General features: G+C 53.7%; 1 protein-coding gene across 1 annotated transcript in view; it reads right to left on the minus strand.

Moving 5' to 3' along the window:
• The window catches only part of LRP4 (LDL receptor related protein 4), a 51595-nt gene that overhangs the window by 23544 nt on the left and 11104 nt on the right, over positions 1-16947 (minus strand). The window contains exons 2-20 of the mRNA XM_032356889.1: positions 13853-13999; positions 12570-12686; positions 12196-12309; positions 11657-11773; positions 11195-11323; positions 10837-10956; positions 10276-10401; positions 9556-9681; positions 9230-9364; positions 8726-8851; positions 8149-8379; positions 6908-7064; positions 5282-5499; positions 4945-5121; positions 4438-4560; positions 2603-2811; positions 2346-2427; positions 1499-1604; positions 234-435 (exon numbers count right to left, since the gene is read on the minus strand). Coding sequence (XP_032212780.1) covers positions 234-435; positions 1499-1604; positions 2346-2427; positions 2603-2811; positions 4438-4560; positions 4945-5121; positions 5282-5499; positions 6908-7064; positions 8149-8379; positions 8726-8851; positions 9230-9364; positions 9556-9681; positions 10276-10401; positions 10837-10956; positions 11195-11323; positions 11657-11773; positions 12196-12309; positions 12570-12686; positions 13853-13999 — 2762 coding nt within the window. The remainder of the gene's footprint in view (positions 1-233; positions 436-1498; positions 1605-2345; positions 2428-2602; positions 2812-4437; positions 4561-4944; positions 5122-5281; positions 5500-6907; positions 7065-8148; positions 8380-8725; positions 8852-9229; positions 9365-9555; positions 9682-10275; positions 10402-10836; positions 10957-11194; positions 11324-11656; positions 11774-12195; positions 12310-12569; positions 12687-13852; positions 14000-16947) is intronic.

Here is a 16947-nt window from a genome sequence, read left to right on the forward strand (position 1 = left end):
TTTGGCGATTAAATAGTGTCCGTTGTGATGGTTAATAGGAAGGTCTGTGCACCACAATCTGACACAAATCCCCTAGCTTCCCTTCATCATCAGGCAACAATCCCCTGCCCACCCTCCTTGGCTCCGGAGGGCAGCCACAGCCTCAAAGGAATAGCACACAGCTCATTCTGGGTCTTCCAAGTTGCCCCAGAGGCTTTCAGGGTCGTGGAATGATGTCTTAACACCACACGTACCTTCCTCTTGCTGCCATCCAGTCCAGCAAATTCAATCGTCTTCATGCCAGCATCTGCCCAGTAAAGCCGCTGGGACCCGTAGTCAATGGCTAATCCATTAGGCCAAGTCAGATTGGAAGAGATGATGACCTGGCGGCCGGAGGCATCCATGCCAGCTCGTTCAATCTTGGGGCTTGCACCCCAGTCAGTCCAATACATGTACCTGGGCACAGGCAAGGAAGGTCTTACAGCATTCTAGTTAACCCCCAGGGGGACTCGGGGTGCCTAGGGTGCCAACTGCCTGCACTAGCTGCCCCAGCCTCCTGTCTCAGCTAACAGCCCCATCCTGGCTCAAAGCTGTCTCTGAAGGTCTCGTACATTCTATCACTATCCAGAGGTTCCCCAGTGTTTTAATAAAGGCAGAGCTCAATGGCTCAAGGAGTGCTTGGCAGATGAGGCCTGTTCAGGGATAAAGAAAGAGGGGAAGTAAGAATGGGGTGCAAGAAATGTTTCCGTGGGGCACGTGGGTGGCTCAGTGGGTTAAGCCTCTGCCTTCGGCTCAGGTCATGATCTCAGGGTCCTGGGATCGAGCCCCACATCTGGCTCTCTGCTCTGCAGGGAGCCTGCTTCTCCCTCTCTCTCTGCCTGCCTCTCTGCCTCCTTGTGATTTCTCTCGGTGTGTCAAATAAATAAATAAAATCTTTAAAAAAAAAAGTTTCCTTGACAAGATGGGTTCAATAATTATGGTACACAAATTTAAAAGAATTCTATGTAAGCATGAACAAGAGCAAGAGAGCTCTGTATTATTAAGTGGAAAGATATCCAGGATGTATAGTTAAGGGGGAAAAAAACCAAGTTACAAAACAGTATACCATTGCAGTAAAACCAAAACCACCATCAACAGTACCAAACAGATATATATGTGTAAAAGAAAATCTAAAAAAATACCCTAAACGGTTAACCGTTAGCAATGGTCATTGCCGTAGAGTGAGACTATAGGGAATCTGCACTTATTACAGATTTATTTACTTATTTGTTGGTTGGTTGATTTACAATGAGTTCCTTTTGTTAGCAGACCAAAAAAAAGATAAAAAAATTTAAAACGTTTCCTCGTCCACTGTGGGGACAGAGCTGTCACTGTACTGTACCTCTGTGGTGTCTGTTAACTGCCCTGGCTGCCTAGGTGTGCCCATAAGATCTGGCCCCTCTTATTAACTTCCGGGCTCCCCTCTAGTGCTCAGAGCTGTGGGATGGGTGGAGCTTGTCACAAAGGAACAGGTGCTCACCCGCCCATGGGTTCCACCACGATGTCCCGGGGACGATCAAGATTCTCCCAGATGAGAACTGTCCTCATGCTGCCATCTGTGTTGGCCACTTCAATCCGGTCTGTACCTAATGAAGAAGTAAGGGGCAAAGGTATGAACTCGATCCTTGGTCCTTCACCCTACTACCTTCTGCTCCCAGCACAGAGCCTGGCCTGCAGGAGATGATCAAGAAATATTTTGTGACAGATGCACGACAGATATCGAGGGAATTGAATTTGGAGAAGATGATGCTTCAGGTCCAAGGACCACACTTTGTGAAGCTCTGCTGTAAGGCATTCTTCTTGCCTCCCAGACTCACCTGATGCATAGAAAATGCCCATTTTATTAAGACAGTGACGGAAGGAAAACCACAGAGCATTGTTTCCTTCTCTGAAATGCCTCAAAACATTTTTGAGCACCAGCTACACAGCAGCAGAAGCTGACATTTGATTGGCAAATGTCAAATCCTCAGATATGAGCGTCTAGCTTCAGTTCTTCTGACCCACCAAGAGCTAAGGCCAAGACAAGTGGTCTGCGTCCCTTCTCCTTGACATTAGAATTTTAATAAGAAGAATCCCACAGATGGGCGCCTGGGTGGCTCAGTGGGTTGAGCCGCTGCCTTCGGCTCAGGTCATGATCTCAGGGTCCTGGGATGGAGTCCCGCATTGGGCTCTCTGCTCGGCAGGGAGCCTGCTTCCCCCTCTCTCTCTCTCTGCCTGCCTCTCTGTCTACTTGTGATCTCTGTCTGTCAAATAAACAAATAAAATCTTTTAAAAAAAAAAAAAAAGAAGAATCCCACAGAGCCAGGCCATGGCTGTCCTGTACATACCCGCATCTGTCCAGTAGAGCTTGTTGGTGACCCAATCAATGGCCAAGCCTGCTGGACTCTCCAAACTCGTATCCACTACCACCTAGACAGAGAGCAAAGCTGTGATCACCAACTGGACTTGTACCTCATCTCTGGGGCCCAACTGTCCCAACTCTCCAGGTTGACAAAGGTATGGGAAGGCTGGTCCCGGGACAGGGTGGATTCCATCCCCTCCGTCCCTGCCCTCCCCGAGGGCTTGGGCCCTCGATGGGCCCTACCTCCTGTCCTGTTCCATCCCACTTGGCCCTGCTGATGGTGTCAGTGCTGACATCTGTCCAGTACACGTGGTCATCCCGGGAGTCCCAGTCAAGGGCCACAGCACTGCGCACGTCAGCCAGTGGGATGACATCGTCGGACAGGTCCTCGGTGTCAAAGCTGATCCGACGGATGTCCATCCTTCGGGCAAAAAGCAGGAACTTGTCAAGACCTGATCAAAGGCCGAAAGGGGTCTCCTTTTAATGCTCTAAATCCAATCACAGTGACAGACACAGACGCTCACCTTTGTGACATCTGGTTCAATCACACTTCCTGGGAGCTGGTGCCCTTTGTCCCCTACTCTTCACACCTCAGGCCCCCTGTGAGCACTGGGCTGACAGACTCAGGCTTTAGGATTAATGGACGAGGAAACAGACTCTCCCCAGGGCACAGAGGCATATCCTGTTTAAGCGTCCATTAGCTTCCTCTCCTTTCCTCTCCTCTTTCCTCAGCCTCTTCGGCCGCACTGGCTGGCCGGCCATCCACCCCCACCCGACCTCACTTCCTTCCTTCCCTGCCTGCCTCAGGGCTGCCGCTCCACGCCCGCCATCACCTACGTCCCCTTCTCTTCACAAGTTAGCCAACAACGTCTACTGAGCTTACTCCTTGCCTCGCCTGCCTTGTCTCCTTCACTCTCCTGGCCACTCTGTGATTCACATCGTTCTTATTCTCATTTCCTGGATTAGCAACCCTGAGGCCAACAGCAGGTCAAGGAGCTCATCTACCTTCCCTCAGCCACAAAGCACCAGAGCTGGGACTTGAACTCAGGTCTGGCTCCGGAGAAGGCGCTCTGGCCAACGCCCTATACATAGCTTCTTCCCCGCTGGCTCTTCTTCATCCCTTACCCCATTCTGGCCTATCTGAATATTTCCCAGGGTACAAATCTGCCTGGAAAGCCCTCCTTGCCTCACTTCACCATGTGTCTCCTTTTAACCTCTGAGAAACGCTTACGGGGGAGCTCCTGGGGAGTCCCGTTGTACCTCGCTGAGACAAGAGGGACAAACCGGGGCACGTACAAGAATCAAGGAAGGTAGGTTTTCAATCAACGTGTGCTGAATGAATAGCCCCCGTTCCTCTGGATAGTTTCCCTCATATCAATCTCTGGGAAGGACCCAGATCCCAAGAGAAGTTTGGTTTTAACAAAGGACAAGAGGGTCAGTGGGAACACAGCAGAAAGTAAGAGCAGCTGCTGATGTGTAAGGAATGACCCCCTCGCCCCTCGCTGGTCACGCCATACTCCTGCATCACCCCTCTCTCTGGACTCGTCTTAAGAAACGTCACCTGTCACTCTGAGCTAGATAGGGTGGCCCTCTGAAGGCAATGACCCTGCAGGAGCTCAAAGGAAGCCAAAATAGCAGATCCGGGAGCAAGCAGTGCACCCTATTTTCTCCCAGTCATCAGACACGTATTTATCCAAGGTCTCCATGTACAGAAAACATCATCTGAGGTCCTCATCTTGGCTCTTTGGTTTAGGGCCTGAAAGGACGTCTTTAACAGGGGGAGGCTAAAGGTAAAGAGACAGAAACCCCCTTCTTGCTAGAAGGGCCTGGAACTGTCTCACTGCCAATGGATAAAGCATTTGACCTGGTGAAATGGTCCACCAGCCTGGCTGTGGGGACCCATACTTAGCTGGGTGCTGTCACTGAGCCCTTGGGCTTCAGCTTTGGTGTAGGAGCCACCGGCCTCGTAAGTCCTTCCTCTCCCATGACACGCAAGCCCTTGGATTTCTATCTCCCGTTCCTTCCACACCCCCTCCACAAGGCATGTCCACTGAGGCAGGAGCCCCAAACCCACTTACTCTGGGCACAGGCGTGGCCGCTGATCTTGCGGAAGCCTGTGGGGCAGGCGCAGGTGTAGTTCTGGCCACTGGGCAGACACAGGTGGGTGCAGCCGCCATTGTTGTCCCCACAGCGGTTCTTCCCTGTTCAAAGAGCCCAGAGCAACAGGGTCAGGAAACACCAAAAGGCTGGCGGAGTCCACCCCAAGGCAGTTCAGTCATTTAACCAGGGTGTGAGCTCCCTGGAAGGAGGAACCACAGCTCATTATTTTTTCCACCTGCCCCAGGTGTGAACACAGTGAATCCCCGACAGAAGAGATAGCCTATGAAGGTTTGCACGAATCCAATCAGGACAGTGAAGCCCATATTCTAGGGTCTCAATGTTGTACCCTGAATGTCCAGCAGAGGGAGAAATTGGCCCCTATCCGTGCCAACCACAGACTTCTGGCCAGAAACCATGGCAGCTGTGACAGGTGCAGGGAAGGTTTCCAGAGGCACAGGAGGTTTACCAGGTGGGTCGTTTCTTACCTGCGGGCTGGCGCTGGGGGTGCAGGGTGTGGATGTCCATGGGGAAATGGAGCTTGTTGCGAATGATCTCCTGGTTCTTGCCAGTGAATTTGTTAGCACTGTTGATGCTCTTGGTGTGCCAATCTGTCCAGTACAGGCTGTCTTCAAACACGGTGATGGCGAAGGGATGGGGGAGGCCTGGGGAAAGTCCAGAAGGACCTCAGTCCAGACAGAGCCTGCCATGGGCTCTGGGCCCAGGCCTGGCAACTGCGCAAATCTCACCCCCTGCCAAGGCTCCTGGGGGCTGGGACTGGGGCAGAAGGATGAGAGATGAAGAAGAGTGAAGAAAGGACCTCACCCTGGCTAATGACAGCCTTGCGGTGACTCCCGTCCAGATTGGCCCTCTCGATGACGTGGTGCTTAGCATCCACCCAGTACATACGATGGCCCGCATAGTCAATGGTGAGGCCATTGGGCCAGAAGAGATGAGTATCAGCGATGATGCGGCGTCCAGAGCCATCCATGCTGGAGGCCTCAATGCGGGGGGTGTTGCCCCAGTCTGTCCAGTAAATGGTACTAGGAAGAGACAAAAGGAAATTGAGAGACAGGCAGCGGGAAGCAGGTAGTAACAGGAATAATAGCGAGACTGGGGCCTTTTATCTGTTTAACCCAGGGGATTCCAACTAGTAGGAGACACATTCTGTGTGTAGTCCACAGAGTGTCTTCTAAATGTCTGAGTTTAAATGTCTCTAGCAGGGTATTCATTCATTTAACAAATCTCTCTCTCTCTTTTTTAATAATACCTTCAGGGCTGTCTCTTAGGGATTAGGAGTATAGCAGTGAACAGAACAGACAAAAATCCCAACCCTTGTGGGAGATTTTTTTTTCTAATAACAAAAATTACTACTTTTTATTAATTAGATCAATCCTATGAGCTAATAATAAAAATATTAAGTACCTGCAATGATCTAATGTGTACTATGGCATTTAAAATGCATCTCATGGGTCACCTGGGTGGCTCACTGAGTTAAAACTCGGCCTTCAGCTAAGGTCATGATCCCAGGGTCCTGGGATCGAGCCCCACATCGGGCTCTCTGCTTAGTGGGGAGCCTACTTCCCGCTCTCTCTCTGCCTGCCCCTCTGCCTACTTGTGATCTCTGTCAAATAAATAAAATCTTGGGGTACCTGGGTGGCTCAGTGGGTTAAAGCCTCTGTCTTCGGCTCAGGTCATGATCTCAGGGTCTTGGGATCGAGCCCCACATAGGGCTCAACGGGGAGCCTGCTTCCCCCTCTCTCTCTGCCTGCCTCTCTGCCTACTTGTGATCTCTGTCTGTCAAATAAATAAATAAAATCTTTAAAAAAATAAAATAAAATGCATCTCATTTTGGGTAGGTGAAATGGGTGAAGGGGATCAGAAGGTACAAACTTCTAGTTATAGAATAAGTCAGTCACGGGGATGTAACCTACGGCATGGTGACTATAGATGGTCACACTGTACTGTATTATTTCAAAGTTGCTAAGAGGGTAGAACTTCAAAGTTCTCATCACGAGAAAAAGTTGTAACTGTCATACGTGGACGGATATTAATGAGACTTACTACAGTGATCATTTTGCAATATACACAAATGAACCATTATGCTGTACATCTGAAACTAATATATGGTTATATGTCAATTATACCTCCAGTTTAAAAAAGGAGTCTCTTTTAATCTTCACACAGCTGGGAGGTAGGTGTGCTTTTTTAAAAAATCACCAATTGTAAGTGAGGGAGCGAGTGAGCGGAGGCAGAAACAGCCTGACCCAAGGGCACACAGCCATTTAGCGCAGAGCCAGGACTCAAATCCAGGCGTGTCTGGGTGCACAGCCCATGCTTTTAATGCCACATTGTGAAGAGGCCCCCCCAGCAAGGTCTGGCCCAGGCGGCCTAGAAACTGTTGCTAGATATTGAAGGAGGGATTGGAAGCTTGAGGTTCAACTCACTCACCCCTCCATGGGGTGCAAGGCAATAGCCCGGGGCTTCTCAAGGTTTTGCCACAGCAGCACCTTCCGATGGGCACCGTCCAGGTTGGCCACCTCAATCCTTGATGTCCCTGAGTCGGTCCAATAGAGCTTGTCATGGACCCAATCCACAGCCAGGCCCCCTGATGGAAAGAGGCAGCAGGAATGGGTCAGGGATTCAGTCAACGCTCCTCTGGGCTGATGTGACAGAGCAAAATCTTACATGAAGGTTTTGGGTCAGACACTGTTCTGACCATATTCTGACCACGTTCTGACCATAGTTATGTATACTAACTCACTTGATCGTCATAACAGCTCTGGGAACTAGATACTAGAACTCCTGTGAAGATGAAGGAGTTGAGGCACAGAGGAGTCAAGGAACTGTCCAAGGCCAAGCACTTCTTCCTCACAGCAAACCACATTCTGCTTCCTGAATCCTGGCTCCCTGACCCACGCTCAGAGTCTCCTGCCGCTCTGGCTCACGCGTTTGCAAACTGTGGCTCAGAGTTTTGTAGAGGTGTTTCAGAAGTTCCATAGGCTTATGAGTCAGATGTGCGTGATGCCAGATTCTAATCCATTTCACTGGGTTGTAGAAGGGGCTGAGATTATAGAGTGAGCTCTTGTTTTTTTTTTTTTTTTTTAAATCTGTAAACATTTGGATGTATCTCTCTGGATCAAGGAGACTATCCTTAATACAAAGCAACCAAGACAAAATTCTGAGCTGAACCAAATGCTAAAACTTAGAGCGCATTGTAGGGGCGCCTGGGTGGCTCAGTCGTTAAGCATCTGCCTTCGGCTCAGGTCATGATCCCAGGGTCCTGGGATCGAGCCCCTCATCAGGCTCTCTGCTCGGTGGGAAGCCTGCTTCTCCCTCCCTCTCTGCTTGTATTCCCTCTCTTGCTGTGTCTCTCTCTGTCAAATAAATAAATAAAATCTTAAAAAAAAAAAAAGGCTTAGAACGAATCGTAGCTGCTGCCCATAAATCTCTGATTTCAAATGATTATATTCATCAAAACATCTCATTACTATTGAGCCCAATAATGAGCAAATATCATAAACCTGAATCGTTAAAATTCACGTTTTTCGCTACTAGAATTCCATCCAAGATTTCGCCGGAAGAAAAAGATGTTCTGCTGCCCAAGGTTTGTGAGCCAGTATCCTGTTCCTTACACGATTGCTTTATACATGCTGTGGCCCTGCCCTTCCCCTCAGGGCCTCATTCCCTACCTGGACTCTCGAGCCCTGTAGATACAACCTCCTCCACGTTGCTGCCGTTGAGGTTGGCACGGAGGATCCGGTCCAGGGTGACGTCCGACCAGAAGACGAGCTCACGCCGGTGGTGGAAGTCAAGGGCAATGGCGTTCTCCAGGTTGTTGAGCAGCAACGTGTATTCGGAGCGGTGCGGTAGCACCTGCCGGATGTCGATGCGATTGGCGAACAGTAGCACAGGCTCCGGCCCTGGGACGTGGCATAGAAATGGGGCCCCCACTGGGCTCCAGAGCTGTCCCTGACACGTGTCAGCATGCACCCCCAAATCCTCAGCAGACAAATGTGGCCCCCTGCCGCTGAGGGCATGGCCACAGCTGCTGATGACTGGACTAGAAAAGTGGGAGCCTCCGAAGCATACTCTCCCACCCACCCCACCCCAGCAGAGTTTTTCTTGGGGCTCAGAATGCAACTCACAGCTCCACTGTCCTGAGAGGAAAATTCTCTCTACCTGTCAGCAAATCCCCAGGGACTGGAGCCCCTGGATGTCTCCAGGCTCAGCCCTCTTCCCAACAAGCCGAATGTCAACAGCCCTTACCCAGAGCCTTGCAGCTGCGCCGGTCAGGTCGGAGCTCATAGCCTGCTTCACACCAGCACTGGAAGGCCCCTTCGCTGTTGGTGCAGCCCTGGCTGCAGTACCCCTCCTCAGCGCATTCATTCACATCTGGGAGGACCGGGCGGGGTCAGATCTCCATTCTGCCACCCTCCCCCCCCAAATCTCAGGCTGACTAGTCGCTTTCCTGCCCACATACCCATCTACTCTCCAGGCCCAGTGGGAAGGGTATACAACAAGCGGTTAAGGGCGTCAAGGTCATGGAGATCTGGGCTGGAATCCCAACTCTGCTCTCACCGGCTCTGTGGCCGTCAGTAAGTTACTTAACCTCTCTGGGCCTCAGTTTCCCCATCTGTGAGACAGACAGGACCATCGCCACCTGCTAAGGGGATGATGAAAGGAGGTTGCGTCTGTCAAATGTCTGACCCATGGGAAACACAGCTGTCTGTCCGCTGCCCCTGCCCAGCTCCAAAGCAGGCCCCAGCTCACCCTGGCACATGTGCCCATCCTCGGTGAGCCGGAAGCCCGTGTGGCAGGTACACTGCACCACCCCCCGCACCATCTGGCACTTCTGGGCGCAGCCACCGTTGTTAACATTGCAGTTCTCCTCACCCGTCCGGGGCCCTGTGCCAGCCAAGCCAGAGATGGGAGTTGAGCCCAGAATCCTCCCCCAGACAGCCAACTTGGCATTCCACCTGGACCACGAAGAACAGCTCCCGAGGCTGCACGAATCCCCGTGGAGGATTCTCTTTGAACCACATGGGTGGGGTTCAGCCACAGACCAGGGGCCAGGCCCGCCCACTGGGGACACTCACGGCAGTTCTGCTGTGGGCTTTCGTCACTGTTGTCCCCACAGTCGTTGACCCCATTGCACAGTTTCCTCTGCCCGATGCAGCGCCCGTTCCAGCACAGGAACTGGTCCGAGGCACACTGGGGGCTTCCTAGAGAGGGAGGCAGCAGAGAGGGTGGTAGAGAGAGGCAGGTCACAGCAGGGCAGGGCTTACGTCAACAAAAGGACGGGAGCCTGTCATTTTCTAGGGCGAACTGGAGACAGATGAGACTCAAGGTGGGAGGGTTGGGGTCCGGGGCAGGAAGCAGCTCAGACAGGGCTGGCTGGATGTCTGCATTCGTTTGCTCCCCAGGAACACCACAGTGGGACGGTGAGGGATGTGGGACAGAGGGAGAAAGTGCATCTGTGTGTCCCCCACCCGGCAGCATGGCCAGGCCAGTGGGGGCCGTCAGCCACAGAGAACAGTGCCTGCTCACAAGGCCAGAGCAACAGGCGGGCTGACTGTGTATGAGTCGGAACGTGAGAGGTGGCTGATGTGTCCCAGGCCACACGGCTGGGCAGGCAACAGATGCACCTGGCTTTGACACTGGTAACTGAGAAGGGCAAGAAAAATCCAGGCTGTGGGCAAGATGTGCTGTAAGCATCCCTGTAGCCCACCGGAATGGCAGTGGTGAGAGCCTCAGTCCACCCGTCTGCCAACTCAACCATGGGCCAAGGGGCCTGAGCGAACCCCGGGAGACTCCACCTGTGTTCTCACAGTTCTCTTCATCACTGTTGTCTGCACAGTCGTCCTCCCCATCACAGCGCCAGGACAGGCGGACGCAGCGGCCTGAGCGGCAGCGGAACTGTTCAGCCGTACACATGGAGGTGGCTGGACGAAGGAAAGGCCTCATGAGAGGCTGGCCCCGCTGTGGCCTGAGGCTCTGCCCCTCTGTGGTCCAAGGCCCCACCCCGCCTCCCCAACTGCAGCCCATGTCAGCATCCACGCCACTGTCCCCCTTCACCGTTGTTCCCAATGGCGTCTTTGTGCAAATTAGACAAAAGGTAACCTTTCATCAAGATGGCTTCCTGCCACTCGTGAGAAAACTGCAGGGACAAATATACAAATCTATATAGTTACAGAATGTGTACATCCACAGTGTGACTAGCATCCCTTCGAACTGAGCACCTCTGTGCTGTGCCCAACCTACACCACCGTCCACGACAGTCCTGCTTGCCCCGTCTGTCTTTATCGATGGTGGCCTTTTTGGCTCCAAGAGCCCTTTCCCTACTTTCAGCCCTGCCCTTCGGCACTGCCCCCACTCACTGCAGTTGCGCTCATCTGACTGGTCATCACAGTCCGCATCGCCATCACAGCGCCAGCCCGCGTTGATGCACAGGCCACTGTCACACATGAACTCTCCCGAGCGGCAGGGCTGGTGGGAGGCTGGGGAAATAGGACAGACTCTTGTCTCTAGCCAGTCCCTGACACAGTGTCCAGGGCAGACCAGAAAGCCCGGCCCCAGCACCCACCTCCTCCATCTCTGCCCAACAGGGAGCCGGGAATCTGGAAACTCCTCCCCGGAGCTCGTGCCCCAGCTGGCACCTGTGCCTTACCACCCCAAGAGTTCCTCTGGGCCTGGCCTCCCTCCCTCCTCCTCCGCACTGCTGGCCAGACCACTCACAGCAGTCGGACTCGTCTGACCAGTCTCCGCAGTCATCATCCCCGTCACAGTGGTAGATGTCGAGGATGCAGCGGCCGTAGGCACACTGGAACTCCTCCAGGTTGCAGGGCGGCGCTGGCACTGCTGAGGCTGGAAGGCAGGCAGGGGTAGGAAGGGGCGTACACTCAGGCCTGGACACAGGAGAGAGGCCCGGACTCCTCCAGGGGGTAATTCGTTCAGGCAAGGAAAGTGAGTTTCATCTGGGATGGCCCTGATGGACTTCCATGTGCTTGGACCTAAGCGGGCCCTCCCCTCGGCACCCAGGGAACATGCTCCCAGCCTTGCTCAGCATCTCAGGTGCTGTTCCTGAAGAGCCCGCCCTCCAGGGCCACGGCCATGCACCCTGCTGCCCCGGCCTTCGGCCCCTGGGATGCCGCCCTCTGCCCGGCCCAGCCCACCAGCCTGGGTTCTGGGGCCACTCACGACAGCTCTCCTCGTCAGAGCCGTCTTTGCAGTCGGTGTCACCGTCGCAATACCAGTGCTCGGCGATGCAGCTTCCGTCACTGCAGCGGAATTCCTTGTCAGAGCACTTGCGCATGTCTGGGGGACGCAAGGGGACAGCGATCCTGCAGGAGCCCTATAGGCCACCCTCCTTTGATCGTCCCCAATGCCCACCCTATTGCCCCTGCGGATCTGACCCAGTCCCTGCCAGACATCACAGACTTGGTGCAGACTGTGGTGGGGGAAGCGGTGGCCCTGGCAAGACTGGGCCTTGAGCTCCTATGCCGGGGTTCTCAGGGGGTCCCCACGGCTCTGTCCCTGGCCTGGAGACACTGGGCCTTGGGCTCCAGTCCTGTGGTTCCTGGGGTCTGCATGGTTCTACCCCTCAGCCTTCCTCCAGGTGCTCCAGATACCCCAGGCAGTTCACCGTGCAGCCGGGCTAGAGCCGCTGCTGCCTGTTCTCCCCCAGGCCAGACCACCGCAGCCATCCTCCCCACCCCCACCCCCAGAGCTCCACTCACCACACTGCTCATCACTGTTGTCACCACAGTCATTGTCCCCGTCGCAGTGCCACAGGCTCCGGATGCAATAGCCGTTCTGGCAGGGGAACTCATCTTCCTCACACTCCCGGGGGGCTGTGGGCACAGAGCTGTCAGGCTGCTGCAAGCCCAACAGGAAGCCCCAAGAACAGGACCGGCGGGCTACTCCAACACTGCCGTAAGGGATCTAAAGCAGGGGGCCCTCTCCTGGGCTCATCTAACCAAGAGGGAAAGTGAAAGGAGGGACAAAGAGCTGAAGACCCTAGAGCTGATGTGGACCTGGGGCATCATTTTCCGATTGAGAATCCCTTCCCAGCAGAGCCTGATGGAGCCCGCCTGAGGCCACCGGCACTCACGACAGTCCTGCTCGTCCGAGTCGTCCTCGCAGTCGTTGTCCCCATCACACACCCAGGAGCGGCGGATGCACTTGCCATTGTCACAGTGAAAGTCAAGAGGAGAGCAGGTGGGCAGCACTGAGTCCCGGGAAAAGAGGGCAACAGAGAATCAGTCTGGGATATTTACCGAGACAGCCTCACCGGGCTGGAGACCCTGTGCCAACACTCCTTCCCCTGCGTCTCCCGACGTGACCTACGGTCCTTCCTCACAGACTCCCATGCCTGCCCCCAGCTGATGGAGAAGCTAAGAAGAAACCACAACCAAGAAGCCACAATATTTGCAGGGAATGGCCATGAGGGGTTCCCAGGGCAGGGCGGCCCAAGGAACCCCAAACCGCTAGGAAAGCAGTAAGAGAAACATGAGCAAGAAAAATAGGTGTTTTGTTTTTGTTTTCCTTTTCCTCCTGTTAAATGAAGATTAACACATCTGGGCTGAACTTCCAGTTCTAGAACTCAGTACTTATCCCACGGGGTGAGTCAGGTACCCTGTCTGAGCCATGTCTGACTGTAACAGTGGGGGTAATTACACTTGGCTCACGTCGGTCTTTCGAGATAATGCACAGGACAGTGAGCCACTTATCACCACAATTAGCCGAACCGGTGGGGGTTAACAAGGTCCAGGCTGCAGCTTCCAACCTATTAGACTAATTAACCACCCTCAGACATAGGTGCTTCAGTGGCACCCCAGACAACTGGCTCAGCAGCGAGAGGTCCAGGGATCCGGGGCACGATGCCCGAGCCTGTTGCGCGTACGTTACTGTGCTGGTGGAAAGGAAGGTTTAAAGAGACTGTAAGATTTCCTGCAAAGTTCCTATTATACAGAATACCAGCATGAGAAACAGAAATGATCTGCATCCGCATGGAGTATGCACATTAATATATATATATATACGCAGTACGAGTATATATTCACACGAATACAGAGAGATCTATTTAAAGAGACTGCCTACGGTTTTCAAGGGTGTTTCCTTCCACACTTGTCACAGTTTATTGGTCATATCTGCGTGGAAATATAGGGAAGACAGGAGGATTGGAGCCATATATGCAGTGAAGAAACCACCCTTCTGTCAATATCTGTCACCTCCACAGGAGTCCAACGTGCTGAGTCTGACCCGGGCAGTGCACAGAACACTCCCTCAGACCCTCACCCCTGGGTCCTTCTTCTACAGCTTCCTGCCACTGCCCAGGGTGGGGGGGGGGTGTAGGGAGGCTGGAGGTGCCTGGTGGGGGAGGATGATGCTTACTACAGCCGTCCTCATCGCTGTGGTCCCCGCAGTCGTTGTCCCCGTCACACTGCCACTGCGCAGGGATGCAGGTACACTCGCCGAGGGCACTCACCGCACACGTGAAGTGGCTACGACCACAAGCACACTCGGGGCTGCTGGCGAGGCCTGGGCAGAGGGGAAAGGAACCTGTGAGGGCTCTGCTTCTGCCCAACCAAAGCCCATTCTAGAGAGCAAAGCTGACAAGCCTAGTCTGGAGCCACTGTCACCCAGGGAGCCACAGTGATACAGATCACGCAGTCATGCCTTCCGCCTTCCTCCAAGGCACAAATGGTCCAGAAGATAATCTGTGGCTCTGGATTCATAAGCAGTCCAGGTACCCCCTCTAGGACCAGGCTTTTTGCCCAGTACCCCCAAGAGACCAGAGATAAATGATATCACTCAGAGAGACGGTGCTCTTAGGGAAAAGGAACAAGAGGGAAGAAAGAGTGATGCAGAGAGAAACTCAGTACCCTGCCCTCCAAAGCTAGGTGGAAATATGGATGCTTCTGTCTCAGGCCAGGACCAGACCCTTGGTTATTGGCCAGGGAGGAATTCCAGCAGTGAAATTAAAATGCCGAGGCCCCTTTTGGAATAAGGAGTCCGCACAGGGGAGCAGGAAGAAGCACAGGTGTTGCGAGTCTCCTGATCAGAGGTCAGAACTCACCTTTGGGGAGGCTAACTAGAAGAAGCAGAGCGCCAGGGCGGGGGGACCAGCCTGCCTCCGCAGAGTGACTGAGACCAGTCTGTAGGACAGGCCACAGCCCGGAGGAAGGATGGCAAAAGCTGCCCCTCCCCCAGGCTCAGCAGCACGCAGCTGGGCTTCCCTATTGAACATGGAGCTATCTGCCTGGCCAAGTCCCATGACCGGCTGCTGTGCCCCCTCCCCAGCGTGCCCAGCAGGATGCCCTGGGATGGCGTGTGAATGGCTCAGTGCCCCTGCTCCAGCCTCAGCTGGAACAAAGGGTTCTGCCAGGGTCACTCTCCCCCCCTCCCTGCATTCATCTAACCCGCTGGGCTGCTGCAGCTGGGAAAGAAGGGGGCCACCGCTCATTGCTCATCTCTCTCCCTTGCTTTCTTCTCCCCTTCCTCCCCTTAGCGGGGCCCTGCCCTCAGGCTGGGGTGGAAAAGGGAAGGAATTAGGCCCAGAATGAAAGGGTGTACTGCTATCGTCTCCAAAAGCAAGGAGAGAGCCCTGAAGCTGTCCCTCTCCAGTTGAACCCCCAAAGGTAAGTGTGAGCATAAGGCATGGATTCCTATCCTACCCTGCAGATGGACAGATGGATGGATGGATGGATAGATGGCCAGCATTTGGGATCAGTGAACCATTGAAACTATAGGTGAAATGTACACTTCTGGAGTAAAGGACCACAGATTTCACCATATCCTCAACCGAGACCTTGCTTTCCCCCTCCACAAGCTAAGGCAATCAGCTGCCCTAAAAAAGATGCTGGATTTCCTGTGGAAGCCAAAGGAATTGTTTTGAGAGGTACAGCATCTCTACACTTCAGAGGAAGGCTTTACTCCTAGCCCAGGGCTCCTGTCTGTCCAGGTCTCTATGCAAGGTCAAGACGGAGGATTCTTCCCCAGGGAAGCACTGGAGACCCAGCCCCATCCTCTTGGGCCTATTCTGAGAACACTGAGAAGGGAAGGGGCTTTTTTCACTCAGTCCGGGAACAACTTTTGAGACCCGCTCATCACAGCTATGGGCACTACTTTAAGGGACACTGGCTGTCTGGAACAGCAAAGACTAAATATTCCAAAGGACTCCCATTCGGTGGGCTTCCCAGCATGCAGATCCCCCTGACAGGGAGGAACGGGGAAGTGGGAAGATAAGTCTGACTCAGTGGTTCTCAGCCAGGGATGGTTTCCCCCCAGGGGGACATTTGGCAATTGTGACATTTTTGGTTGTCGTGACTGGCGGTACATCTGATGGGTAGAAGCCAGGGATGCTGCTGGACAGCCTACAGGGTACAGGGCAAACCCCACGACAAAGAAATTGTCCAGTCCCAAATGTCGAGAGAGGTTGAGAACACAGCAAGGAGCGGGAGTGACACCAATGTGGAATTCACGTTGGGTGAAGGGGTGACAACACCAGAGAGGAAGAAGCCGGGTGAGGGGAGCAGGAGAGGAAAGCAGGAGAGGTCCCCCGGACTGTAGCAGACAGACTAGGCTCTCCTGACCAGCTGTGTGACCTTGCACAAGTCGCTTAGCTCCCTGAGCCTCTGCTTCCTCGTTTGTGAAAAGGATTGGACCAGAAGGTAAACACGGACGAAGCTGACCTCACGCCCTGGCGCACACTGGAGATGCTCAGTAAATGCAGGCTGGGGGCGTGGGCTGTTGCGGATGCAGGGGCTAAATTTTCCGCAAAGCACCAGGATTAGGAGAGCAAGAAGAGCAGGACTGTGGTGCCAGTGCCGTGTGCAAGTTACAAAAGATACCGAAGGTAGAGGAGCCTTCAGTTCCGGGTGGATTTTTTTTTTTTTTTAGGGCCCCACCCCCGCCTTTGGCTGTATGATAAAAGAAGTCCTGATTTCCCCCTTGGACTTCAGGAACAAAGTTCCATCAGGTGGGCATCCAGTTAGCTGCTGGCACTGAAGAGCCCCGACTTCCTGCCCCGCAGAGCAGCATGGGAATGATGGCCTGGGGAGGTCAGGCAGCCACCATCAGGCAAACCCTGGGCTTGGGCTCTCCACAGACACATTACTCTCCAAAAAGCCAGCTCTCTGGACAACCGCTGCCTCTCTTGGATCCCTGGAGGTGGAATGCTGCCTTTTCACGCCAGTCCTGGCTGTGATCAGAAAGGACAGCTTTTAACCCTTTTGAACAAAAAGAGTGAAGAAAGGAAACAGAGGAGGGCCGGTGGCACGCTCAGTCTTCACTCTGGAAAGTGCTAAGTTGCAGTACTCAGCTGTGCTCTTGGCCTTGAAAGCTATTTGCCAGCCACACTCCCTTCAGCTTCCAGGGGGTTGGGCCTTTTGACCTAAAGCAATTCAACTATGGAAGAGATCTCTCCCCAAAGTGTTCCCTACCCTTGATAGGCAAGTCATCCGCTTTGGGGTATACATGTGAATGGG

Source organism: Mustela erminea, chromosome 9 (assembly GCF_009829155.1).
Source record: "Mustela erminea isolate mMusErm1 chromosome 9, mMusErm1.Pri, whole genome shotgun sequence".
Lineage (NCBI taxonomy): Eukaryota > Metazoa > Chordata > Mammalia > Carnivora > Mustelidae > Mustela > Mustela erminea.